Raw genomic sequence first — 27977 nt, forward strand, 5'->3', positions numbered from 1 at the left:
ACCACAAACTGACATAGATTTTTTGGGGTGTGGTTACACACGGCGTTTCAGGCAGGTCTGGGTGAACATTTGCTTTTAGATAGAATGCATCTTTGCACACTTTAATTTTACATGTCTAATACATGCAAGACACGGAAAGCATGTTTTAGTGCCATATGACCCCTTTAAGTTAAAGAGCGTGTCTATTCTTTCCTATAGTAATTTATTTCCAAAATTGGGAACTGCAAAATTCCTTCAAAATATTAAGTAATCAGTATAAATGCTCCTTCATACGGTCATCTGATCATGGCTTTTGAATTAAGGATCTGATTGGGTGTGTGTTTGGGTAACCACGTGACAAATCAGCTATCGGATTGGTCAAGGCAGACAGCGCTACATGGTAAACTGTGAAATGTCAATATGAGTTGCGAATGCCACTTGACGTAATATAATTTTAATCTGTGTGTGGTTAGAATGAAACTTTGCCTTTTTCCCTTCTCATCTGTTCCTCTTACCCAGAGTGGATCACTGTTGATCTCAGAGATACTTACAGAAAATTCCCTGCAGGTGTCGCTATTCCCCACAGATAACAGATTGAGTGTCTTCAGTAGATCTCAGCACATGATGAGGTATATTACCTGAAACTTAAAAACTTTTTTTTTTAACACGTCTTTGCTATTTTGCTAATTTCTTAGGGTTAGGGGTTTGTTCTTATTTGTAAAGTAGTGCTACAGATATAAAAGATAAAATCGTGTTTTGTTTAGAAGTGTGCCATTATTTTTAAGCTCAGACTTTTGGCTGGTGACAAAATATGCAAAACCTAGAAACTCGAAACAGATTTGAAATATATTAAGGCTAAAATGCACAAGACTTTCGCTCAGATTTTCAGTCTGAACTTGTTGCAGAAAGTGTGCCAGTTAGCGTGTTTCTATCTGAAAATCTGTTCATATTTTAAATCTTGTAGTGTATTCCAGCCATTAGAGCTCAAAATGTGTAGATTAAATCATTGAATTTACATGCAATGCACACCTCTGACTATTTTCTCCCTAGTTTTCTTAGGCTTTGTTAAATCCTAATTGTTAACTTATCTTTGAATAGTGACTCATTGCTAATGAAAGAAAACTCTTTACAGCAGTCGTCTGTTTTAAACAGTTGTTTAATGATATTAATAGCTTTAGCACTCTGAGTCCAACACAGAAAGAGCATATTTCACCATGTAAAGTAGCAGCCGTCATCCACTCGCAGGCTCAACAATAAGGACTTTTCAGGACAGAAATGCAGATTTGAACTGGCCTCTACTGGACCAAATGTATATTCTAGCAACATTTGTCATTTTTTTTAATCAAATGTTAGACTTCACAAAAATATAATGTAGACATTAACACCTGTGCTTCTAACATATATTTCCAAACCTACAGTATCACATTCTTGTAACGTCAACAAATCTACATCTATGTTAGATATGGTCAAAAGAAGCACGACTCAACAGAGCGAGTGACAGTATCATTAAGTAGACAAACTCTCTCACAGCCTCGGGCAGTTAGACTTCCTTACTGTTGAGCCCTGACTCAAAATAACCCTGACAGTTTTCAGTCATCCGGATAGAATTTCCACTCGTTTTACTTTAAGCTTATTTAAACAACGGCAAGCTATCACAGGAACAGTGTAACATCTATAAAAGAGACGAAACCGTTACACTGGCTGTAATGATCAAATATCTGTGGCCACACAATGAATATAACTGGTTCAATCCAGTCAAGTTTGTTTGTTGCATAGCGTCGTGTCCGTGTGGTCCCCCTTCATTCGCTGATTGTGTTTTGACGTGGTTATGCATTTCGGATAAGAAAATCTCAACTAAATCAACTACAAACAGAAATGTATCGGATAAAGTAATGCACGTGTGATTTCGCACACATCAACGGCGTTATCTAGTCTTCTATAGATTTGATGTATCTCTCATAAGCAGCTTCATCCAATAGTGCGTCCAGTTCCTCCGGTACAGATACGCTCATCTTCATAAGCCAGCCTGTCGAAGATACACGGTTTTATTTCACACACACACACACACACACACACACACATCAACATTTAACATCTTCAGGCTTGTTTGAGTCAACTTCCTCACCGTCTTTGTAGCAGGACTTGTTCACCAGACCTGGGTTGTCTGCTAGGGCGTCATTAACCTCTGTCACCTCACCCGTCAGAGGAGAGTACAACTCACTCGCTGCTTTAACACTTTCCAGAGCACCAAATTCATCTACACACACATACAGTATAAGCGCACGGTAGATCATAATGTTTCCTTAAATTGATAAAACAAATTATTTGTATGCCAACAGAATTGGGTTATGCAAATCTTTACCTGATTGTGAAAGCTTTGTTCCTATTTCAGGTAGTCCGCAGTACACTACATCCCCCAGCGCCTCCTGAGAGCATCAGAGCCAATTTAAGTGAGTACAGATTCTTTATACAAACACTTCTGTCTACCAAGACAAAGCCGCATCTGACCCACCTGAGCAAAGTTACTGATGCCCACTGTCGCCACGCCACTCTCCACACGAACCCACTCGTGCTTGTCTGTGAATCTCAGCGCTGTAGAGCGAGACACAAAGAGGTGTGGTTTGTTTGGACACAGTGTAGAGAACCTAGATTTATACAACGATGTATGTACAGAAATGAGCATTTCAAATTCACGTTATGGAGTGTTTGCACTATATTCAATTCTAAGTAAAGCTTAAAGTATGGGTCATTGTTCAACTGGAGTGGCAAACTAGAGGCGAAAATTGTAAATAAATCAAATGTAATTATATTTAGTTAATATTGCATACATGCAAATTTCATCGATATGGTTATAATGACATCACATGATACCTTTCTGGGGTACTATGCAGATTTGATCACGCATCATTAAAAATCGTTCATGTTCTTTTTACATTGCAAAAAAATAATGTCCAGTCTAAAGCAAACATGCAAATATTTTATGATTTATTGGGTGTTTAATGCAAATTTAAACTTCTGCTAAGTACAGGGACACCACATGCCACCTTAAACAAAGAATGACCCTCATAAACATGACCTTATACATACCCGTGCATGCATTTTAAACCTAAAATCTGTCCACTACTTGCCACAGATGCAATGAAAATACATTTACATCTCACGTTTATCCAAGTTTGATCACGTGGCACCTGTAAACGCGCATAAGTGTTTTTACCTGCACAGAATGGAGAGCTCGTGCTGAGGGATCTGTTAAAGCAGCTCGACTCAAGCTGTCTGACGGGAATCAGAAGATTTCTGCGTGAAAGTCGAGAAAGAGACGAGGTCAAACTAACAGCGGCACATCGCACTACACTACACATCGCCATCATTCTTCTGACGCGTATCTCCATGGACGCCCGCCCGCGCGCTTCGATGATGTCATTACGTCAGTCCAACGTATTCATACGTGTGCGATAACGTTGGATCGATTTTGTATATTTTATTTATATATTTTATAACTGACTGGTTTATTTTTTGCATGTTTTATTTACACAAGCTTAGGAAAAAAAATGTATCGTATCAATACAAATTTAATCGAGTTCTCTACTACTATAAGTTGCTTTTTTTATATATATAAAGAGTATAATTTATAGTGTTTACAAATAAAAAGCATAAATGAAAGGATCTTAACGGAAATATTGTATTTTACAATTGATTACCTCAAAATAGCGTAGATGACAATGATGGCGCGCGCACGTGCGCCTTTCTGATGCTGCGCCTTCTGATGCTGCAGGTGCGCGCAGGTAAATCATCCTCTGACGGGACAGAAGATGGACGTTTATTCTTCAGTCTTGGACAATTGAAATTAGTCTAAATACCAAAACTCAAAGGATTTTAAGTGCTTTTATACGTATTTTTATACTTATACGGATATTTTTCATCGATCAGTCTAAAATGAAACTCGTTATTTTATGATCGTTAAAGTACGAAATGAACGAACAGCGGCACGTTAAACTCTTCTCACTCTGGACGCTTTTCGTGCTTCAAGGTTGGTATCATTTAACAATTAAACCTTCCTAACCAAAATGAATTAAAGATCCTCTGATGTGCATAAATGCAACCAGATTCTATTAAAATAGCGCTTGACGTTGTTTCTTAAGTTTTCATTTCAACAATTGAAACTGTTTTCAGTTTAATAACATTCATTTTAATATTTGACTGATGTGGTTTAATCTATAACTTGAAGTGATTTTCAAAGAACAGCTCTGTACCTTTTCTAGAAAGAAAATATTTTATTTTAAAAAGCTTGCTTCAAGTACTTTACGCTTAAGTTTGGTTGACATTCATTTTTATTTTGACAGGATTCATTTGCCAGGAATCCAGGTCAGAAAATAGATTGGCCAGGTAAGTGATTTATAAGCATCTTACATCTTATTATAGAGCTGGCTATACATTGACATGTTTAAATGTGTAAAGGATCACAGTAGCAGTAAAACAGTGTCAAGTGCTGTTGGCAGGAAAAGATTGATTTCAGTTGCCTTTAAAAAGCGGTGAACCTTATCACTTGTGCTGTTTAGAGGATATTAGTTGCTTCTAGATTTCAGAAATTACATTTTTGAGAAGATAAGGAGTCAGGTAATACACGCAACCAAGATGTTAAGTGTTTGGTCTGACGTTTTGCATTGCTCCCTGAAAACCAAGCGATCCATCAACGTGACTGCATCTGAGTGGCATCTTAAGTGTTTCTGAACCTTTAGTCTCACAGTCACTGTGCTTTTAATACTGCTCTCTTTGTACCCTGTTTTAAAAGGAGGGTTAATGCGCTGCGCCAGAAACGGGATCTCTTCCGTGAAGAGGTGAGTATACTTAAGAGAAAGCGACAAGGGAGTAAACCACACACACATACAGACACACACACTCGCACACAAATACTGAGATACGCTCTCAATGCTGACAAAGCTGTCTTTGTGAAGTTTACACAAATGCTACTGCCACCGAGAGCTGGAGTCCAAAATGTCTGCAGTGGCAAAACCATGTGAGGAAGTGCCAAGACATGTTCACCAATATCAGACCTGCTGGCTTAACATACAGTAGCGCTGTCTCCACGATATCCAGTAGGAGTCAGTGGATAGGAATCAATTTTAGGATCTTTCTTGCAGACCCTTAGTGCAGTGCTGTCCGATTCGGCTGTCCCGCGGAGAGTTCTTCATAATTTTACGGCGCGAGATGCATCCACAGGTATTTGTGGACAGGCTTTTGCATACACAGAAGCGTTAAATAGACACAAACAGTATATAAGGTTTAATTTTGCATGTGTCTATACAAATCTGTTTTTGTTTGTTGTAGAATATTGTGGGTGTCTTAATGGAGGTTGGTGTCAGGAGGGAGGCCATTGTGATTGTGCTCAGTTCCAGGGTCTCGGGGATCGCTGTCAAATCAGTAAGCACACACACACACACAGAGCTCGCACACACACACAGGTTATATACATTTTTAATAAAGCTTGCCTCCATGTAATTACAGTCTGGTCTGATATTATCACCGGTGCTCCCCGACCATTCAATGGGAATTGAGGAGCACAGAATTGTTTTACTAGAAATCAAACATTGCTCTGATTCCTGTTAATCTATAGATGGTTTGTTCTGTGTCTTACAGCATTTGGTAGCATTAGATTACACAGAGCTTCAGTATTTGTGTTTAATTAAGCAAGCACTGTAAATGCAGGCAGTCGCTGTGAACGAGAAAATAACAGGTTACATATTCAATATTGATTTACTCTATTGAAATGTAAGACATTCTCATGACACGCTTATTAAGGTGTGGATAACAGCGCAGAAAGATGGCTGAAAATTACTTACAAAATGACCACACACTCACCATGCGACTATCGTTTTTGTTTAACCCTTAAATTATGTTTTTGTTACTTATCGAATATTTGTGGGTTTTACAATTTTATTTTATTTTTCAAAAGATTTAGGCAAAATAAACGAGCCAAACCGCATACATGCTCAGTCGAGTACGGCAGGACAAACGTTTAAATTGTAACAACTTTTTTTAAACCTGCATATAACTGTTTTACACAAAAGAAGATATTTTGAGAAATGTCTCAGAGGATTTGTGGAAGTGAATGGGGGCCAGTGTTGTTGTTACAAAATTCTTCAAAATATATTTTTTGCTACTTCGTGGGTCCACAGCATTATTTGTTTGAATTTTTTTTATCAAAACAGACATCAAAATACTTATAAAATACTAACCGCATATTTGTCATCGACCTCTTTTCAATCACACTGCCAAAAATAAGAAGAATGTAACCGATGACTACATGATTTAAATACACATTCTTACTTGCGAGTTTAAATCATGTCCAGGATTTCGTTCTTTTTTTATAAAAAAATCAGATTCGCATAATAGGACTAGTTCTCCTGATTTTGTAAAAAGAAAAAAATATGAACTATATAAAAAGAAAATTATAGGATATGGGTGATCAAAAGATCTTGATTCAATATAAATGTATGTGTGGTTGAAAATCAATCAGCCTCTCAAGGTTTAAGATGAAAATCCATTTAAATCATGTAGTAATAATGAGTACCATGGTGTAGTCCGCTGAGCACATTATAAGTGATATTACCAGATTTTTGCATTTTTTCCATCAGTTCCCAATCATGGTCAGGACAGGGATGGCATTTGTCGCTCATGGGGTCAGTATCATTTTGAGACCTTTGATGGAATGTACTACTTTTTCCCTGGCACCTGTTCATACATCCTGGCTAAAGACTGTCATTCTACAGAGCCACAGTATACAATATGGGTAAGTTGCATCTGCATTCGGTCCTGTGTTTTTATTCACTATAGACATTATTGTGAATGCTGGCTGTGATCCGTTATTTCTGTGTGTGACTGGCAGGTTCACAACAGTCGTTCATGTGGAGGTTCAGTGTATTCATGTTCTCGTGCTTTGAGTCTGTTCTTTCCAAACGAAGAGGAAATCTATATTAGTGGCTATCAGGTACTCAAGGGTGGCCACAGGTGAGTTTGTATATATTATCAATATAGATTGTATATACATTTATCAAAAAGAAGATGGTAACGTGTGTTTTTTTGTTCAGACTGAGTCTCCCGCAGACCGTGCGTAATGTTTTCATTGAGCGCTTGGCCGATTACATCTTGGTGAAGAGCACGTTTGGCTTCTCTCTGGCGTGGGACGGGAGCTCTGGAGTCTACCTCAAAATGACCGAAGAACACAAAGGAAAGCCTTGTGGTCTGTGTGGAAACTATAATGATGACGGATCGGATGATCTCAGCAGCAGCCGCGGTGAGACAAACAGGCCCGGACACACACTTATCATTTCAGTCAGCAGCAAATTCAGGTCAATTATATCAAAACCGAGTCGAACCGCATACTCAGACGTGCACGGCAGGGCAAATAATGAATTTGAAGAATACGTAGATCGAGACAGAATCGGCCAAACTGTTTTGTGGATATTTGAGAAGTGTTCATGCTGCATATACCGTGTATATGACTCTTTCGTCTGTGGAACACCAAAGAAGATATTTTGAAAAATGTGTTTTGTGTCCATACAGTGGAAGTCAGTGGGGTGAATGTTTATCAAAATGTCTTGCAATCTCATGCAGCATGTTGCAGTGATTCTATCCTCATTGTGATGCACAGCCTGTAAATTATTGAATATATTGTTGTCAGGTCTTGTTTCTGAAGACCTTCACGAGTTTGGGAACAGCTGGGCGGTCGAGTTGCCCCAGGAGAGACACTGTCCTGAGGTCGATGATGATTTCCCCGGTCCATGCTCATCTGAATCAGATATGGATGTACGCTCACACTCACTTCACATCCATGTTCAAAATCACATGAAAATTGCATTTGTCGACCTAAAGAACTTCTTTTGGTTTGTGTGTTTTTGAGCAGGATGCCATCGAGAAGTGCAGCGCTCTGCTCTTCTTTCCTTTCATCTCCTGCCATGAGAACATTGACCCCAATCCATTTGTTGTGAGCTGTGTTGCAGACATGTGTGTGTAAGTCAAGTGTGTCTTGATCTAAGAAGCTGTTGACATTGATTCACTCTTATCTGAGATTGTAACTTCACAAATCAAACTTTTAAGATCAGAGATCTTCTTAGATCTCTCACCCTCTCTCTCTCTCTCTCTTTCTCACCCTCTCTCTCTCTCTTTCTCACCATCTCTCTCTCTCTCTCTTTCTCTCTCTCGCTCACCCTCTCTCTCTCATCGTCTCTCTCTCACCCTCTCTCTCTCTCTCTCTCTCTCTCTCTCCTTTCTATCTTATTCCACACCTCTCAATTCTAACCGGATTATGTTAATTATAGTAATAAAAAGACCTTGCATATGGCTGTGTTTGTGAATATATGTACAGAATATACGTATGTGTGTGCTCTGTGTGCGTTGATTAGAGCGATGAAATGAGTTATGAAGAGGTTCAGACTGAACTGGTGATTGAAGAGGCAGTGAGATCAGATTGCATGAATGCAGCTGTGCTGTCCTTATAATATTATCCAGTTTTATATCACGACTAAACACTATATCATTGTTTATATCGTATAGCTTGTTTTTTATGATGCTATGCTGTTTTGGGTTTATTCACATTATATATATTTTTTTTGGTAGGTCTGATGATGAAGAGACGTTCTGCAGGACTTTGGTTGAGTACACGAGAGCCTGTTCTCATGTGGGATACCCTGTCCGAGAGTGGAGGGACAGTTTTCCCACATGCGGTCGGTTGACATGGTCGCTTGTCAAAGATTCTCGAGGTCACACATTGTAAGAGTTAACGTTTGTGATGTGTTTCATTTTAGCGGACGGATGTGAGGATAGTTTTGTCCACAGGGACTGTATCAGCTGCTGCCCACCAACATGCACTTTTGAGAAAGAGTGTTTGGGCACCAATCTACACTGTCTTGATGGATGTTATTGTCCCGATGGTAAGATCTGGAAATGATATTTATAACAAATGTTATTTGTAATATATAATAATATAAAATGGCCTTTTGTTTTTATGTCAACTATTCAATTTCGAGCGTGATTACTGTTGATCGCTCAAGACTCTTTTTCAGGTCTGATCCTGCAGAATGGCACCTGTATAGCAGTATCTCATTGTCCTTGTGTGTACCACGGTACAGCATATCCTCTGGGTCACGTATTGGAGCAAGGGTGCAGTGTCTGGTAAGAAATGAAAAAATTCACCCATAATTCACCCATAATGTAAAGTTTTGTCATTATTTACTTACCCTCACACTTCACACACCCCAGTCTCCATTCACATTCAACGTAGCTCCCATAGAATGCAAGTGGATGGTGACTGAGGCTGTCCGTTTCTGACTAACATCTAATTTTGTTTTTAATGACAAACATTAGTGATTTTAAGCAACATTTTCATAAATTTAAAATGTTTATTTTGAGTGAGCTGTCAATTTATCAGTAAACATTCAGTAAGCGCCGTGTTTGAATAATTCCTTTAATTTATGTAATCACTAGTCACTATAAGCAGTGTTGCTAAACTTGTTGGGTGCAAATATATTTTATGTCATCTTTATTTCCAGTGTTTGTATGGGCGGCGTGTGGAACTGTACCGAAAACAACTGCACTGGTAAACTTTTTGAGCATTGTATTTTTAGTTTATACACAGTACACAACCATGTGAACTCACAGTTGTGTGACGGTTGTTTTTTATGGCATGTTTCGGCTCTGATTTTTTGAACCCCTAGCGGAGTGTACTGTAATGGGTGACGCTCATGTGACCACGTTCGATGGCCGGATCTTCATGCACACAGGCTCCTGCCAGTACGTCCTGGTGAAATCCCGCAGTAACACCAAGTTTACCGTCACGTTACAGTATACAGCCTGTGGAGAGGTAAGAGGTCTGAGCATGAGTGTGTTAGATCAGAGATGTTTAATGTGTGTTTGATGGAGTGCCTCATCTGTCTTCCTCAGCAGCAATCGTGCATTCATTCAGTGGCTCTGGTGGTGGATGAGGACGTCAGCAGACAGGTCACTCTCACCAGAGAGGGTGACGTTATTATTGGGGCCAGTATGACCGTCAATCTGCCCTACTCGGATGGTAAAAATATCAGTTTCAACATTAAAATGTGATCCATTATAAGCCATTATGAACTGTCCCTTTGAATGAAAATTAGTTCACTTAAAATTAGAATTCTTTCATCATTTACTCACCTTGTAGTTGTTTCAAATCTGTATAAATGTCTTTGTTCCGTCGGAGCCGGTGGTCGAGTGGTTCCTGCTCCGACATATGGCGCCGGTGCGTCCTGGGCGACCCGAGTTCGAATCCCGGCTCGTGGTCCTTTCCCCGACCCCAACCCCTCTCTCTCATACACTTCGATTCCTTTCCTCTCTAAAATATCACCTTGTGTCCAATAAAGGCAAAAACGCCAAAAATAAATCTTAAAAATGGACACAGAGAAAGATATTTGGAAGAATGCTTGTAACCAAACGGTTCTCGGCCACCATTGACTACCATAGTAGACAAAATGACTATGGTCAAAAGTGTCCCATTATTGTTTGCTTTCCCACATTCTTAAAAATATTTTCTTTTGTGGAACTAAGAAGTTTAAAGGATTTTTTTTCTGCTATGGTAGTCAATGATGGCCGAGAACTGTTTGGTAACAAGCATTCTTCCAAATATCTTTCTCTGTGATTGTCATGATTCCACCTCACCTTGTCAGGTATTTCTTGGTCTAGAGGTGGAATCATACAGAATCCTCTGTTTCATGTGGGAGAGAGACGATTTCTTCTCTCTCCGTGTCTCGTCTCTGGCCCCGCCCCTCTCTCTTCTCGTCAGCTTTCCCTGAGTGCTAATCCCCAGCACCTGTTGCTCGTTACCATCCTCTGTTTGTTTCCCCTATAAAGAGTCCTCATGTTTCTTTGTCTCGTTGCTCGTGCATTGTAAGCTGTACCTGTATTTGTATGCTGTGTGTATACCTGGTCCTCGTCTGAGTTGTTCTAAGTAAGTGTCAGTTCAGTTTATATCAAGTGTTTGTTTTTGTAACCAGCTTTAGTGAGTCAGTGTTCTTGGTTAAGTTTATTATTTACCCTGTTTTCCCCATTGTGGGTTTTGTTTTGCCTTTTTAGTCTTGTGATATATATAATAAATTATCTGTTAACCCCGCAATCCCTGAGTCCTGCCTGCAATTGGGTTCTACCTCCCTCAATCCTGACAGTGATCATCTGAATAAACAGTTTTGGAGCGTATACATGATGACAGTATTAAAATTTTTGGTGAACTGTCCCTTCAAAGAAGTTTGAAGAGAGTGCACTTCAAAGTGTACCTTATATCCTCAAAAGTTTAACGCAATATATTTTAAATTATATATTTTTTTGTAAGGTTTATTCTGTATGTTTTTTTTCCCTCTGTTTGTCAGACACGGTGAATGTACGCAGACTGACGTCTATGTTTGTGGGACTGAGGTCTGCGTTTGGTCTGAGGTTTCAGTATGACTGGCAGGGTGGGCGGATCTACCTGCAGCTGGACAGCACCTGGACGGGCTCGACGCTCGGCCTCTGTGGAACTCTGAACGGCAACATGCGCGATGACTTCCTGTGAGAACCTCCAAACTTACGATTTCTGAATTTCTAGAAAGCGGTAGGAGTACTGAATTTCTCAGTATTCCAGTGTGAGTTTTAACATATATTGTTTACACTATAGCTCACCTGCTGGAATGATTGAAGGAACTCCACAGCTTCACGTCAATGCTTGGAAAGTGTCTTCAGCATGTGTGAGCCCCGTCAACATACCCATAATCGACCCCTGCGAAATGAACCAGATGAACGGTACATGTGCGATCCTAATATTTATAACTAATATAGCTGTCCTAGAAATATCTGAAGTGTTTCATAAAAAACTGTTTTGATTACATGGGGCTGTTTTCTCCAAAACAATCCAGTTGAAGTCAATGACAATATCTTTTTACATTTGCAGTCAATCTGATTGATTTCCGGATCACTGTATGATTTGGTCGTGTTGTATGTTTCAGTGTTTCATGCGGCGCAGTGTGACGTGCTGTTGGAGGAAGTGTTTGCTCCGTGTCACTCCTATGTGAGTCCGAGCGTGTATCACCAGCAGTGTCGCTATCAGGCCTGCAGATGTGGCAGCCGATGCCTCTGTACAGCGCTGTCGCACTACGCCTACATCTGTGCCAAACACCACGTCATGATCAACTTCAGAGCACACGTGTCTGAGTGCGGTGCGTTACTTATTCATACATTTGTCCAGTCTTCTGTTTTTTTATATCTGCCTATATCATTTCAAATGATTATTCATCTACCTTGCTTTTGCTACTCATCTATCTAGCCTCCCATCTATCTGTTTTGTCTGTCTATCAATCTATATATCTGTCTGTCTGTATATCTAAATATCTGTCTCCCTGTATGTCTGTCTCTCCATCCGTCAGTCTTTCTACAGTATATGTCTGTCTCCCTGCATGCCTGTCTGTCTTTCTATATACCTGTCTGTCTGTCTGTCTATCTAAATTATATATATACCTGTCTGTCTGTACAGTACGTCTGTCTATCTATATCTCCATCTCCTTCCCTATCTGTCTGTCTATATATCTATCTGTCTGTCTATCTAAATATCTGTCTCCCTGTCTGTCTGTCTGCCTGTATGTCCCCTTTGTCCGTCCGTCCGTCTTTCTACGGTATATGTCTGTCTCCCTGCATGCATGTCTGTCTTTCTATATATCTGTCTATCAACATTATACTGTATATCTATCTATCTATATATCTGTCTGTCTATCTATATTTATATCTGCCTGTCTGTCTGTCTATATACATTTCTCCCTGCCTGTCTGTCTGTCCGTTCATCCGTCTTTCTACATTATATGTCTGACTCCCTGCATGCCTGTCTGTCTTTCTATATACCTGTCTGTATATCTATATATCTGTCTCCCTGCCAGTTTGTCTGTCTTTCTATATATCTTTCTCTCTGTCTATCTATATATCTGTCTGTCTATCTATATTTATATCTGCCTGTCTGTCTGTCCGTCCATCTTTCTACAGTATATGTCTGTCTACATGCATGCCTGTCTGTCTTTCTATATACCTGTCTGTCTGTCTATATATCTGTCTGTCTGTCTACAGTATATTTCTGTCTATATGTCTATCTATATATCTGTCTCCCTGCCAGTTTGTCTGTCTTTCTATATATCTCTCTCTCTGTCTATCTATATATCTGTCTGTCTATCTACAGTACGCTATATTTCTATCTATAAATCTGTCCAAAACAATCCATCCATCCATCTATCTCTGTTTGTCTGTCTGTCTGTCTGTTTGTCTATCTATAAATATATATATATATATATATATATATATATATATATATATGGTAAGTTATTTGTGCGTTTGTGTGTGTGTAGGTTTGGTGTGTCTAGGGGGGATGATGTATCATCCATGCACATCAGCATGTGGCAGGACGTGCCAGTCAATCAGCAGTACTGAAGTTTGTGATGGAGATTGTGCTGAAGGATGCAGCTGTTCCGAGGGAACGTTCTACGATCACGCTCGACAACGCTGTGTGTTACTGTACGTCTGAATACACCAGTGCTGTTTACATCATTTGTTCACATTCCAGTCATGTAAAATGACATGTTTTTTGGTTTCTTTAGTTCCCACTGTCACTGTTATTTCATGGGTTCAGTGTTTCAGCCAGGAGATGTTTCCTTCAGTTCTTCTGGACCATGGTAAATGCGTCTTTACAGAATCAAATGAATATACTGTTTATTAAATGACAATATTGTCTGTGTTGAGTAATATAGTGCTGTGTGCGCAGTCTCTGTAGAAACGGCCGTATGGAGTGTGTGCCAGAGGAGGGACTGGGAGGTAAACTTTACTTTATCTTACACTTCATTCTCTTTCACCCCTGCCGTCCTTTGGAAGAATGTCTTGTAGGGTCAAGCGTTCATTCCTCAGAGGCAGAGCTTTGAGGCGAGTGAATGCTAGAAAGATCTTTACACCAGATACACACACAGAGAGAGAGAGAGAGTCTGGTGGCTGTACACTGTAAATTCTGCTTTTTTAATTTTTTCCATCTTATGAAATGGCTGCGCTTCAGAATGTTAAATAGCTTTTCAGTTATTGCTTGAGAACCCAAGCATCACTAATTTCCCATACTTACGGATAGAGATAAAAGACAAAAGAAGTTATTCTAAGAAATTTCTCATGGTTTATGTCTATACAATAGAAAGCCAACAGGGACAAATGTTGATTTAATATCACCCTTCTTTAAAATGTCTTCTGCAAAACCACCTACAAAACATCCCTAGCCAGCATCACTCACTTAATTTTTTGGGGAAACGTCAAATTGATTCCTCTGCTTTTCTTTGTCTTTTTTTCTCTCTGCTCCTCCATCTTTATTCAGAGCCCGAGAGAGGAGACTGTCCCACTGGTAAAGTCTTCTTCAGCTGCAGGGGTCACGGCAGGCTCGGACCTTCAGGTGTGGGCGTGGCCTGTGAGCTCACCTGTCGCAACCTGATGCTGAACCTGACCTGTCCTCCCATGACCCCGTGTGTACCAGGATGTGGATGTCCTGCAGGGTACTTGCATTCGTATTCACACGAACAAATGTCTTGCAAGGCGTGCGTGTCAATTGACACTAGGGGATGTAATCTTATACAATGTTTTTGATTGGTACAGGCTAGTGGCTCATAATGGCGAGTGCTATTACCCAGAGAACTGCCCCTGTGCATGGCTCGGTCTAGAGTATCTGCCCGGAGAGTCAGTGGACACCCCGTGCTATCGCTGGTCAGTGTGTACTATCATGTGCAGCTTCATATGCATATACTACCAGTTTTACTATAAAAGACATGGCTGAATGGGTTCCTGAGGTTCATTCTGGGAAACATTTTAAACTATTGAAAGCTTTGCCTTGTATGCTTGGTATTAAGATAAACTCAAGTCTGTTTTTTGGGGGAGGTTGTATGTACAGCATATATAAGAGGAATGGCTGATATGTGGTCTCTCTCTCCAGCGTGTGTCATCGTGGATTTTTTAACTGCACATATTCTCCATGTCCAGCGGTGTGTACCATATACAGTGACCGTCATTACCATACATTTGACGGTCTGGAATATGACTACGTCAGCGACTGCCAAGTCTCTCTTGTTAAGGTACTTTCACATGTGTCAATGAAAAACCAACAGAAAGGTGCGGAAAATAATCTTTAAAGGGGTCATATGACACGGCTAAAACAAATATTATCATTTGTTTTAGATGTAATGTAATGTGTATACACGATTTAAGGTTAAAAACACTGTATCTGAAATGCGCAGATTCATTACAAAGCTCATGGCTCTGAAAGCGAGGTGTGCTATGATTGGCCAGTTAACTAGTGCGTAGTGATTGGTCAAATAATGCAAGCGTGTGACGGAAATGTTACGCCTCTTACCATATTTGGACCATCAGGTTCCAAAGCAATTATACTGACAGGTACACCCACCTGACTTGCGTATACATTTGGGCGGCCTCAGTCAAATCATACCATGAACTGACTTAGATTTGTAGTGGGGTTGTTGCACAAGGTTTCAGGCAGGTCTGGGTGAGCATTCGCTTTTAAATAGAATTCATCTTTTGTTCCGACACTTTAATTTTTGCAATTTTACGTGACTAATACATACATGGGCAACATATAACTCACCAAAACACACAGAAAAACACGTATCACGCCACATGACCCCTTTAATATTTTGGCCATTTTTATATTATTGCCATGTTTTATTAATATGCTAACCACTGGTTCTTGCTTACAGAAAATGATCTCAAAACATTATATAAAAGTTCTCTCAAAGTTATCAAAAACATTGTTGCTGTTACGATAAAATACCATTCATCATCATAATAGGTCATTGCTAAATGTTCTGAAAACAAGGTAAAATGTTGGTTTTAAACGTTATTCGTACGATGTAGTGGAATGTTTAAAAACAGTCATTAAAAAAGTTTTTATAACCTCATGAGAATGTCGGCACACCGTTCTTGCAACACATTTTTCAGCTGGGCATCATTTTTTAAAACATCTGATATTGATTCTTATATCATTTCTTTCTCATCAAAGAGAGTGACGTGTAAGAGTTTAAGTTTTGTTGTTGCAACTTACGGGTAGCGGCGATGACCACGAGCCCTGTGTGCAGATCTTACGACCGTGCGAAGCCGCTTACCGACTTCACATAACAAAGAGATTGTTTCACAAGCGTCACGCCTACAAAACACAGACATTTTTACCGAGCATGTGTGCGTGTGTGCGCTTTTACACTTTGTGGACTTCAGCGAGGACGGATAGAGTGGCAAGGAAAGAGATCTGCTTCAACCGCCTGTAATCTTGGGAAAATCGGAGGGGAGTTTTAATTAGACCACGACTGTGGTAATGGAGCCAGAGTTAATGTCAGTCCCAGCACAGGAACTGAGCAAAGTGCCGCACGTAACAAAGAGCAATCTGTTCCCCATCAGCCTACGCAATGTTACCTGCTTCTGCCCTAAATGAACGAGAAAGTGTGTGTGCCTGTCTGTGTGTGTGTGTGTTGTCTGAAGGCATTTCTTTTTTTGTGGTGATAGGAAAGGTCTGTCCCCTGGGTGGATCACTAGGCTCCTTAGAGAATCACTGCCCTTTAGGAGACACCAAAGTCTATTCTCATTACCTTAAGCATCCACACACACACACACGGAGACAACAACACACCGGGTTTACTTACATATAACATGATATGCATATGCTTAGCGTTAACCTATGCATTGATTATTTAAATGTGTTTGTTCAAATGATTTTTTATGTGTGAGAAATGAATTTCATCGTGTTAAATCTGAATCTAGAGTGTCGGCGAGACGGAGGTCTCCATCATGGCTCAAAATAAAGACTGCTATGAAAGTGGGATTGTCTGTATGAAGTACTTGCTTATTTATGTCGGACTCACCAAAATCTACTTCAGTGACAGCTCTGGTAAACCTGTGAGTATACTGAACAACAAATGAAATAAAAAGGGATTTTCTGTCTGATTGAAGAAACCGTCTAACCTTCGGGTAGGTTGTCTTCAGGATCTTGTAGTCTGTATGTTATCTGTGTGCTTCTGACTCTAGAGCTCATCTACGGTGGTCGGGAGAGGGTTCGAGTTTCAGCTCTGGGGTGCGGGATACTACACAGTGGTCCACTTCCCCGCCCAGGATTTAACTGTTTTATGGGACCGCAAGACAACCATTCATATCCGCGCTGGACCGCAATGGAAGGTCAGAAGTCATTGTGTCTGAATGTACAGTCGCCCTTAGAAATGCAACAGGATAGATTCACAACATGCAGAGATATTTTATCGGTGAATGTGTTTTTTGATTGTAGGGTCAGTTGAGCGGTCTGTGTGGGAACTTTGACATGGTGACAGTGAATGACATGACCACAGCGGGACACATGGAGGTCAGTAACGCACAGGCGTTTGGAGACAGCTGGGCTGTCGGGCAGGTAAGACATCTGTCTCAGGAAGAGAGAGAAATAGATACACTCCAAAAACAAAAATTTTATGCATATGTTTTTATGCATAAACTCAATTTTATTAGCATTTTTGTATTAATTTCTTGTCTTGTTTTCTGTACAAATGTTTAAAAATGGGCAGATGCTATTCACTCTAAGTTTAAATAGTAGTAGGTTCTGTTTACACTTAGTGAAAATACATGCATTTCTTAGCAATATGCTATTTACACTAATCGAAAATAGCTGTATTTTTCTTCGAATTAGTAGAAATAGTAGTTAGATGCTATTGGTACATACAGTACATAATGGCATATAACGTTACTATTTGGACCTCGGTATTGTTGTGCATTAAACATTATTTACACAAATAATTAAAATGGTGGCATTTTATTGAGATATTTAAGCCGTACACCTACTCCCTCTCTAAACTCTACTCTAACTCTAAACCTAAACTTTATGAATACAAATTTATTTTAAGTCCAACACACATTTTATTGAAAACAATTGCCTTTATGATCTGTAATGTGATAGAAAAAGTAATATAACGATATGATCTAGTCTCTAAGGTCAAGCTAAACAAACTTTACACCTTACGCCACTTTAGTTGCTGTTTAAAATGGTGGGGCGGGCTATTTGTACTTAGTGTAAATAGACACTCCTTAATAAAATCCTGAATAAAGATACATGATATAAGAGACTGAGTCTTGTTTTAAAAAATATATATTAATAGTGAGCTTATGTTTAAAACAAGCAAAAATTTCTGCCAGTGGTAAGAAAAAAACTTGAATTATTCAATAAAGTTCGAACTTGAAGTTTTTATGCACGTTTTTTTACCCAACTGGCAGATATATTGTTTGATTTAAGCAAGAATTTCAATTATATTTTCAGAAACAAGCAATCTTATATCATTTTTCTGGTCAGTAAATGTATCTTGATTTAAGAATATGTACTTGTTTGTACTGGAGACAGACAAAAATAGACTATTTATCATTTATTCATTTATAAAAAAATTAAAAATAAAATTATAATATAAAAGATGCTTGGTTTCACAGATAAGGTTTAAGACTAATCCCAGACTAAAATGAAAATTTGAGCTGAACTGAAATTATATGTCCCTGACATATCTTAAAATATGTCATTGCCATTTGCATTTTATGAAAAACGACTTAAATATCCTAATTTAAGACATTAATAAGCTGGTTTAAAACTTTGAAAACAAAAAACTTGGCATCATAAAAATAATACTTATCAAGTAAATCTTGTTTTCAAGAACAAATATAAAAAAATCTCAAATCAAAAAAAATAACAATGAACAATTCTTTGCAGTGTATGAGTAAAAACAGAGACATTAAGCCACTACATAAATTAAAAGAATATATAAAATGATCAGGATTTGACCTCAGTGTGTGTGTTGTATGTGTGTAGTGTGAGAGTGATTTTGTAGTACGCAGGCCATGTGAAGGAGACCTCAGCCGGCAGCCGTACGCTAAGCGTGAGTGTGGTCTCCTGTACAGTGACGTCTTTGCTCCGTGTCACAATGTGGTGAGCATCTCCTCCGGCCTTTAACAACACACTTGGCATACAGTTAAAAAGGACACATCTTATCCACAACCGCACACAAACATGTCATGATGAACTCACAGATAGAGGCTTTCGTTTTATACCCAGTTGGACACTAGAGGGCTGTATAAATTCAATAAGCCACAACCCAGCATCAAGTGTTTGTGTGTTATGCAACCGTTTGTATGTTGTGGCAGATTAATTGGTGCAGATATCCAGTATTCTCTAATCCTTTATTGTTCTGTGCTCATTGTGTAACTAAATCCCCCTGTGGACCCCCAGGTGGATGTGACCTGGTTCTATAAGAACTGCCTGACGGACACCTGCAACTGTAACCGCGGGGGGGATTGCGAGTGTCTGTGCACCAGCATCGCAGCGTACGCACACAAGTGCTGTCAACACGGCGTGACAGTGAGCTGGAGATCCCCCACTGTATGCCGTGAGTACAAGCACACGCGTGCCACGAGCCTCATGACCTTCTGACCCACTTCTACTGTCTGTTATATTAGGTCAACACACGTTAAAGGGATAGTTCACTTAGAATTGAAAATTCTGTCATCGTGTTATTATCCTCTTTTCATTCCAAACCTGTCTGGCTTTCTTTCTTCTGCACAACCCAAAAGAAGATATTTAAATGAACATTGATCATCAAACAACACTGACCTCCATTGGCATCCATTGTATGAACACAAAACCACAAGACGTTTCTCAAAATATCTTCTTTTGTGTCACACAGAGTCAAAAATAGTTTTCATGTGACAGGAGGTTAAATAATTGTTTTTAATTTTTTATTATTGTTATTTTTAGATGAATATTTGAATTGTCTTGTATCTCGTTATATTACATACATCACATTTATGCATTTGGCAGACGCTTTTATCCAAAGCGACTTACAGTGCATTATACATAGACATACTGTACATACTATACATATCTCCACATTGAACATAAATCTGATCAAAACTAATCTTGTAGGGATGTCTGTATTTTCAATATTGTTTATAACAACAAACAGTGGTTTTCGTAGCCTGTTAACTGTCACCCGTTCCGTATACGGGACACCTTAATTTGCATCAATATTGTTCATCTGTTTTCTAATCGAATCATAACAAACTATATATCATTGGAAAGGTCTAAGACTCTAGAATACAGATTTCTTTGGTGTTTTTTTTTATAATTTATGTAGGGAGAGTAATTGATTCTTTTTTATAAAGAGGGTCCTTTTTTTTTGTTATCCTTTTGCGACCTGTATTTTTTAATCAAAGAAAAACATAAACTTTATTTATTTATTTTTTACAATAAACCTAACAACATACCTTTAAGTTTCTTCTGATATATTTGAAACTGCCCGATAGTAAAGCCAATACATTTCTGATAGATAAAACCCAGCCTTACAAATCTGTTTCACACATTTCATAAGTTGAATGTGTTGTTTATGTTGTTTCATACTGTCTGTTTTTCCTTCGACAGCATATGATTGTGAATACTACAACCAAGGTAGAAATCCTTTATTCTTCTCATGTTGTACTTCAAGCAGACGTTCTTGCTCTAACCCATTTATTTATATGTGTATTTCTGTCTTTGTGTTTTTAGAGTTGGGAGAGGGTCCATTTACTCTGTCCAATACTGAGCAGAATGAATCTGCGTGTGTGTTTGGTGCAAATGTGAGCAGTGGTGAAGTGTTTCCTCTCTTGAGGACCAGCGCTCAGCCCAGCACTATCTTCCACTTCATGATCACAACTGGATTATATAAGGACCGAGCGTCACGTGAGCACACGCAAATACACAGAAACCCTGTTCACCAGAACCCAAAACAAAACAATTTAGACAAAACAAAAATGAAACAGAAATACAAAACCATTTGCAGACGAAAATGTAATGCATATTTTTTTTTTAATTGCATATCACTTGCATCACATTTCGTTTTCACCCAGGACTGAAAAATTATTTGTGAAATCTTGTCATGCGTTTGATATTTTGTTGCGTGTTTAGGACTTCCTGTTGTCTCACTGGAGTCGGCAGAGAGGCCCAATTACTTCCTGTGTGTCACCGTCAACCGTGCATTACGATTGGAGCACTGGCAGCCCGGGGAGGAGTTCAAACGACGGGCCACCTTCATACACCACCAGGGATTGTGGGTACCTGGACGATCCTCCTTCGAGTTACACAGTCAGAAGGCCGTCTTCCTCACCATCACACGCACACAAGCACGAGCTCAGAACTACGACAACACAAATATCTTCAAAATCAGCAGCAGTTTCATTGTTGAGGGTGAGATTCCGTGCAAATAAATAATTGCATTTTTCTCATATCATACACTGCAAAAAAATATTTCCAGTACAGATATCTGAAAATTCTTGAAACAGGATGACCTAAAATATTAAGTTGTGTTTTCCGAAAAGAATAAAATTGATATACTTATTCAGTACTTACTTCAGTTTATTTTTCTTAGCCTATTGGCAAATATTTTTTAATGATTGAAGCATATAATAAAAAAAAACAGACTTTATATTGCGGTAATTTTCTCTGTAAATGTATCTTAATTTGATATTTTTATCATATATGTACTGGAAATCAACACAAAAATACTCTACTCAAAAAAACACTACTATAAAAAATTACATACTATATAAATTTTTTAAAGTCCCCATAAAATGACTATGCAATTTTTTCTTGAAATATTGCCGCGATTTTTGTAAACAGCTTACCAACGTGGGTCCGTCTTTTTTTTAAATTCACGTGCCCTCATAATCTTCAGTTAAAATTATTCAATGCATTTATGGCCTCTAGTGACTATCCATCTCAAATGATGTAAATTAGATGGCTTGGGCGGAGCATCCGTTAACTCCTCCCCTTCAACTATCAGTCTGCTCCCGGCTACACTTAAAAATGCAATCGATGTTTTTATACATCCAATCAATTCGCAGTGAAAATACATGCCATGCCCACAGTTTTTTCTCATTAGAAATTCTGTTTCTCTGGGAAATGCGTCAGAATCAGAATACAGACGATAAAACGATTGCAACTTCCGGTTCATAGAAAATACTACACATCACGAATACCTCATTCTTTTATGTGTCTAAAATATACTGTGTGTGTGTTTTTGTGCATTTTAGAGAGCAGTTTTGTCATTCCCTACCGCTTGATGTGTGAGTGGAAATATCACGCATGTGCCAGTCCGTGTGTAAAAACGTGCAATGACCCTGATGCCACACGCTGCCAGTTCTTACCTCCGTAAGATTACACATGTTTATGTAAAGTCTTAATACACTTAACAAATGTTCTTTAATACTATTCTATACTCTCACCTAAAGGATTATTAGGAACACCACACTAATACTGTGTTTGACCCCCTTTCGCCTTCAGAACTGCCTTAACTCTATGTTGCATTGATTCAACAAGGTGCTGAAAGCATTCTTTAGAAATGTTGGCCCATATTGATAGGATAGCATCTTGCAGTTGATGGAGATTTGTGGGATGCATGAAGCTCCCGTTCCACCACATCCCAAAGATGCTCTATTGAGTTGAGATCTGGTGACTGTGGGGGCCATTTAAGTACAGTGAACTCATTGTCATGTTCAAGAAACCAATTTGAAATGATTCGAGCTTTGTGACATGCTGCATTATCCTGCTGGAAGTAGCCATCAGAGGATGGGTACAAGGTGGTCATAAAGGGATGGACATGGTCAGAAACAATGCTCAGGGAGGCCGTGGCATTTAAACGATGCCCAATTGGCACTAAGGGGCCTAAAGTGTGCCAAGAAAACATCCCCCACATCATTACACCATCACCATAATTGCATTAATGAGAAATTGAACAGGTGTTCCTAATAATCCTTTAGGTGAGTGTATGTCGACATCAGAATATCATATAAACTTGTGGCTGGGCTCTTTTGACTTACTAAAAAAGCACTAAAACAGTTTAGAAAGCATGTATCAACAGCCCTATATTGTGAAGGTGACTTGTTTTGGTCTGTGTGTGTTTGTTTGCGTGTGTAGGGTTGAAGGATGTTTTCCACGGTGTCCCAAGCCGATGCTGCTGGATGAGGTGACCAGACGATGTGTCTACCAAGAAGACTGTACGTCTCATGCCATCATAAATTCACACAGTCAGATTCATTTTAGCATATGTGCTGGCTCTGAAATGTTTGTTTCCGCAGGTGTGAGTTTGTCTCCAACACCGACACCGTACGTGTACGTGACCCAATCGAACGGAACCACATCGGCACCAACTTCCACTTCCCCACCTACGACTACAACCACAACAACCCCTTCCACCACAACAGAAACACCCAGTACCGCTCCGAGCACCACGGCCGGTACTACAGTCATGACTACACCTTTAGAGGCGGGTTTGATTGTCAGTCCAACCACACCCACGATTCCACCAACCACATCCACTCTGGCTACAACCACACCCACTGAAACTCCCACGACTCCCTCTCAGACAACCACAGAACCACCTGTGATCACTACAGCCCCGCCCACCACCAGAACCACCACGCCCACTGCAGCACCTACAACTCCGATTGTCACCACTTTAACCACGGAGGTACTGACAACAAAACCAGAGACGAGCCCTCCGACTACCATCGTTCCTTTTACAACCACCATTGTGATTACAACCGAGACCACAACCGAGCCGACCTCTGCAACCATCACCACAGAGACAACATCCGTCTCCACGACAACAACAGAAGCACCATCAACAACCTCTGAACCGATTCCGCCAACTTCTCCAGAAACGGCCAGAATAACGACGGGTCGTCCTCCATTCGTACTACCCACAGGACCCTGCACGGTGAGAGAGCGTTTGTGTGTTTATCAGTTGTGGGTGTAATTAGTTACTTTAATTTAATTACTTTTCCCTTGAAAAAGTAAAGTAAGGGATTACTCTGTGTAATATATTTGTGTGCAATAGTGGAATTGACATCAAAATTCAGACTGTAACATTAAAACCTGTGCTTTAATTTATAATTATCACATTTGTTATACATTTGCCAGTTAATAATACTACTTTATGTAGGTTCATATAATTTATTTGAATGAATTAAAAGAGCTGTTTCATGTCTATCCTTTAACACTTAACTAATCGAGGTTAATGTAGGATGTAGAAAGTAATTAGTAATAATTAATTACATACTTTTTGGAGTGAGTAATTTGTACAGTGATCTTAATTACACTATTGAATATGTCATTAGTAACTAGTAATTAATTACCTTTTCAGAGTAACTTGCCCAACACTGGTGTTAATGAAGTAATTCACCCCAAAATTCTGTCACGATTTACTTTCTGTCTTGTCATTAAAAGCAGTATGGCTTTCTTTTTTCTGCAGAAGATATTTTGAAGAATGCTCGGAACCAAAAACCGATGGTCCCCATTCATATATTGCATGAACACAAATCCAATGCAAGTCAATGGGGACCAGCAGTTTTCTGTTAGCAACGTTCGTCAAAATATCGGTAACACTTTACAATAAGGTTCAACATTAGATAACAATGAACAATTTAGTTTTTCAGCTTTTATTCTTCCATGTTAATGTTAGTTCATGCCAGTACAGTTATTCATGTTAGATCATGGTACATTAACTAGTGTTTACAGTGAAAACGTTTGATTTTAATAATGTATTCGTGAATGCTGAAAGTCACATGAACTAACATTAATAAATGGTGCATTCATTTAGTTCATTGTAAATTCATTTTAGCAAATGTATTAAATAATTGTTAATAAATAGCGACTTATTGTAAAGTGTTACCAAAATATCTTCTGCAGGAGAAAGATGACAGATGACAGAACCATTTTGGGGTGAACCACTCCTTTATTATTGGGAATTTAAAGAACGCAAAGTAAATAAAAGTAGGTAACACCAGAATTAGGTGGAATAGTTAAATTCCTCACAACTCCTATGCTTAGTGTGTTCTTTCCAAGTAACTGTTGTTTTAACTTCTACATGATATGAGCGATGACCTGTTGTCTATCAGTTCTCCTCCCTGACCTAGATATCTCTCGGACACACATGCACACAAACACACCCCAAAAATAAATCATCAATTCATAAACGCCTCTATCTGTCAATTACACATAGTGTAACTCCTTATTTTAACCCATTCCTGTCCTCTTGCCAGGATGTTGATGTTTGGAGATGAGCGTCATGTGTTCAGGTGTGGTACGGTAATGTTGGTTACCATAAATGTTGGTTTATTTGTTGCGCAATCCGGTAATAGACCACAGGCATCAATTGATATCGTTCAAAGGTGCTACATGAACACATCCGTCAAGCGTCCTATCAGAATGTGCGTCACGGATGATGTCACGAGGATTGGTGAAGTGTTTCTGGTTCCATCATGTTTTCTCTCACAGCCCCCATATTCGTTGCGTGTGGACGAGTGCAGCGAGTACATCTGCTTTAACGGACAGCTGATGCTGCACAATTCCTCTCAACACTGCAGATACAACATCAGCCAACCCCAATGTAACCTGCTGGGCACACCCATCCAGACCAACACGGACACCTGCTGTCCGCTCTGGCAGTGCCCGTGTAAGAACCACACACACGCCGAAAATTCACACAAAAACGATTTCACTTTTAATGAGTGGAACACAAAAGAAGATACTTTGAGAAATGTCTCGGTTGTTTTGTGCTCATACAATGGGGGTCAATGTTGTTTTGTTACGAACCATCATCAAAATATCTTCTGTTGTGTTCTGAAGGTAATACAGGTTCGAAATGACACGAGGGTAAAAAAAGTGACGAAAGAATATTTATTTTTGAGTGAACTATGCCGTTTGGAAAGATACACGACATAAAGCAGCTTGCTGACAAATAAAATACTCATGCAATGAGTAGACTTATGCAATGCAAAAACACTTATAAATATAAATTCATGTTTGCGGTTGTATGTTCAAAGAATGTTTATTAGAGAACACTGTTAATGTTTGTTTATAACGTGTGTTATCAGGTCGCTGCTCCATAATCTCTGATCTGCGCGTGATCACATTTGACGGGAATAATGTGGCACTGTATGATATCGGTTCTTATATTTTGGTCCATTTGCCTAGAGAGAAAATAGTAGGACACATTGAGAAATGCCCCACAAGTGAGGTAAACACACGCTAACATTAAAACACACAGAAATATACCTCATCTACTCTTTTTCACTATTTATTCTTTGTTTACAGAGTGTGAACTACATCCGACGGCCGGTAAGGGCGTCTTTTGCATTTATTAGTATGTTTTTGAAATACCAGATTCCGTTCAGCAAGCACCGCAAACTCATTTTCTGTCTCGTTAGACTCCCTCGGGTGGAACCTCAGGTCTGTGTTTCAAGAAATTGAACATCACCACTCATTCATACAGAATCATGGTCAACCGTCTGGATCGTAAGGTAACACATTTCACAACCTGTTAAAGGTCCAGTGAATGAAATTTAACGGCATCTCACTCCACCACTCCCTTTTGAAGCACTACGGTGGTTGACAGAGAGCTAAGATGTCGTCACGTTTTCGCTTCTTTGCCGAAGGAGATTTTCTTTGTCCGTTTAGGGCTTCTGTAGAAACAACATGGTGAATTCCACATAAGGGGACCCGTCATGTAAAAATAGCTCATTCTAGGATAATAAAATCATAACGCTTCATTATGTACGGTCTACATCTGACGACATAGTTATGTATATTATATTGCATTTCTGTCAATCAGTCTGCTAAAATATTACACACTCGACCTTTACTTGCAGTCATTATAGTTTTATGTTTTATAGGAGTTGATTGATATTTTTAATTCGCTTTTCATTTTATATTCGTTTTGTTCATATCGCTTTAATATTTGGCAAATTGGCTATGTACGTTTGTCATTTAATTAGTTTTGATTATGTTTATATTATCTTATTTTTGTTTTAGTAAAAATTGTACTTATTTCAAGATAAAAAATTTATGGAAATGTTCCATTAAACCCTTTTTTTGCCTTTTGGACATTATTTCAATTGAATTTATCGGTCCCATCTAGACGGATAACATCCCACCATTAGAATCCATCACATACCGGTAGACACTAACATAGTGTCCATTAAAACTAATAAAATTCCCAATAAATCCATTACATTTTCTTTTGTTTAAGGCAGGGTTCTGTTGTTTGTTCAACTTAAAAAATGGAGAAAACAAAATTTGGTTTTAAGTTGACAAAATTGTATGTTTTATTCTTTTAGTTTTCATATTAGTTTAATGTTTAGCAATTTTTACCTTGTCAGTTTGTCATTTATTCGTCGTTAATTTTTATTTTTATGTTTATATTAAGTTTAATCTATTTTAATTTCAGTTTCAGTTTAGTTTTTACTTATTTTAAGTAAATAATTTGAGTACCTTTTACATCCCATTTCAGTTTGTTCCTGAGACAACATTTATAATATTTGTTAAGTTTTACAAATAATGTTGAGCCCAATATTTGATTTGATTTCCATTAAAAGAACATATATTTTAGTTTTACCAGACTATAATAACCTTGGTTAACTGCAGTTTTTTTAAATTGTTAATTGTTCAATGAAGCCCAAACATATTTTGTCAGTAAGCTTTATGAGATGTGACATGCTCATGTGATGCTCATGTGATGGTTGTTTTGTTTGATCTGACACAGGTCTCAGTGAATCAGATTACGGCCCGCTTGCCTTTCACCAGACAGAACCTCCATATTGATGACACCGGGACAATGTACATCATTGACACGCCCGGTGGGATTAGCATACAGTGGTACCATAGCACTGGTATCATGGTCCTTCAGTACACAAAACCTGATAACACCTCCACAAGAGGACTCTGCGGTCAGTGTGTGTTTGTATCACAACATCGTATTACAAAGACAATCTGAAATCATTTCTGATCTTCTTTGTATAATTCATCACTCCAGGCCATGCTTATGAAAAAAACTTTGTGTTGTTAGAGATATACACAATGTTAGCCAATAAAATCCAAACTGGGTATAAATCTT

General features: G+C 38.8%; 2 protein-coding genes across 2 annotated transcripts in view; one reads left to right on the forward strand and one right to left on the reverse strand.

Moving 5' to 3' along the window:
- Positions 1-1117: 1117 nt before the first annotated feature.
- Positions 1118-3373, reverse strand: gcsha (glycine cleavage system protein H (aminomethyl carrier), a). The gene is made up of 5 exons (XM_056766328.1): positions 3194-3373; positions 2492-2571; positions 2342-2405; positions 2105-2236; positions 1118-2005 (listed from the first exon to the last, which is right to left on the reverse strand). The coding sequence occupies exons 1-5, from the start codon at positions 3366-3368 to the stop codon at positions 1908-1910; spliced, it is 549 nt and encodes a 182-aa protein (XP_056622306.1). The 5' UTR covers positions 3369-3373; the 3' UTR covers positions 1118-1907.
- Positions 3374-3626: 253 nt separating this feature from the next.
- The window catches only part of otogl (otogelin-like), a 35994-nt gene continuing 11643 nt past the window's right edge, over positions 3627-27977 (forward strand). Inside the window, exons 1-41 of the mRNA XM_056766165.1 lie at positions 3627-4006; positions 4320-4362; positions 4769-4814; positions 5118-5196; positions 5305-5397; positions 6612-6766; positions 6863-6984; positions 7065-7270; positions 7658-7782; positions 7880-7986; positions 8593-8699; positions 8781-8906; positions 9039-9147; positions 9525-9571; positions 9690-9835; positions 9916-10042; positions 11361-11538; positions 11645-11769; positions 11973-12182; positions 13353-13518; positions 13602-13676; positions 13766-13815; positions 14354-14528; positions 14629-14736; positions 14963-15101; positions 16795-16929; positions 17059-17205; positions 17312-17431; positions 18866-18982; positions 19283-19439; positions 20471-20497; positions 20594-20767; positions 20993-21271; positions 22117-22234; positions 23000-23079; positions 23161-23801; positions 25361-25538; positions 25960-26102; positions 26180-26203; positions 26293-26385; positions 27627-27810. Coding sequence (XP_056622143.1) covers positions 3949-4006; positions 4320-4362; positions 4769-4814; positions 5118-5196; positions 5305-5397; positions 6612-6766; positions 6863-6984; positions 7065-7270; positions 7658-7782; positions 7880-7986; positions 8593-8699; positions 8781-8906; positions 9039-9147; positions 9525-9571; positions 9690-9835; positions 9916-10042; positions 11361-11538; positions 11645-11769; positions 11973-12182; positions 13353-13518; positions 13602-13676; positions 13766-13815; positions 14354-14528; positions 14629-14736; positions 14963-15101; positions 16795-16929; positions 17059-17205; positions 17312-17431; positions 18866-18982; positions 19283-19439; positions 20471-20497; positions 20594-20767; positions 20993-21271; positions 22117-22234; positions 23000-23079; positions 23161-23801; positions 25361-25538; positions 25960-26102; positions 26180-26203; positions 26293-26385; positions 27627-27810 — 5539 coding nt within the window. The 5' untranslated portion in view covers positions 3627-3948. The remainder of the gene's footprint in view (positions 4007-4319; positions 4363-4768; positions 4815-5117; positions 5197-5304; positions 5398-6611; positions 6767-6862; positions 6985-7064; positions 7271-7657; positions 7783-7879; positions 7987-8592; positions 8700-8780; positions 8907-9038; positions 9148-9524; positions 9572-9689; positions 9836-9915; positions 10043-11360; positions 11539-11644; positions 11770-11972; positions 12183-13352; positions 13519-13601; positions 13677-13765; positions 13816-14353; positions 14529-14628; positions 14737-14962; positions 15102-16794; positions 16930-17058; positions 17206-17311; positions 17432-18865; positions 18983-19282; positions 19440-20470; positions 20498-20593; positions 20768-20992; positions 21272-22116; positions 22235-22999; positions 23080-23160; positions 23802-25360; positions 25539-25959; positions 26103-26179; positions 26204-26292; positions 26386-27626; positions 27811-27977) is intronic.

Source organism: Triplophysa dalaica, chromosome 14, assembly GCF_015846415.1.
Source record: "Triplophysa dalaica isolate WHDGS20190420 chromosome 14, ASM1584641v1, whole genome shotgun sequence".
In the NCBI taxonomy this organism is placed as follows: domain Eukaryota; kingdom Metazoa; phylum Chordata; class Actinopteri; order Cypriniformes; family Nemacheilidae; genus Triplophysa; species Triplophysa dalaica.

Coding starts and splice junctions, on each gene's coding strand:
- gcsha (XM_056766328.1), bottom strand. CDS start 3,368: ATGGAGATACGCGTCAGAAGAATGATGGCGATGTGTAGTGTAGTGCGA. Junction 2,406..2,491: donor GCATCAGTAACTTTGCTCAG/GTGGGTCAGATG, acceptor TGATGCTCTCAG/GAGGCGCTGGGGGATGTAGT. Junction 2,237..2,341: donor AACAAAGCTTTCACAATCAG/GTAAAGATTTGC, acceptor ATGTGTGTGTAG/ATGAATTTGGTGCTCTGGAA.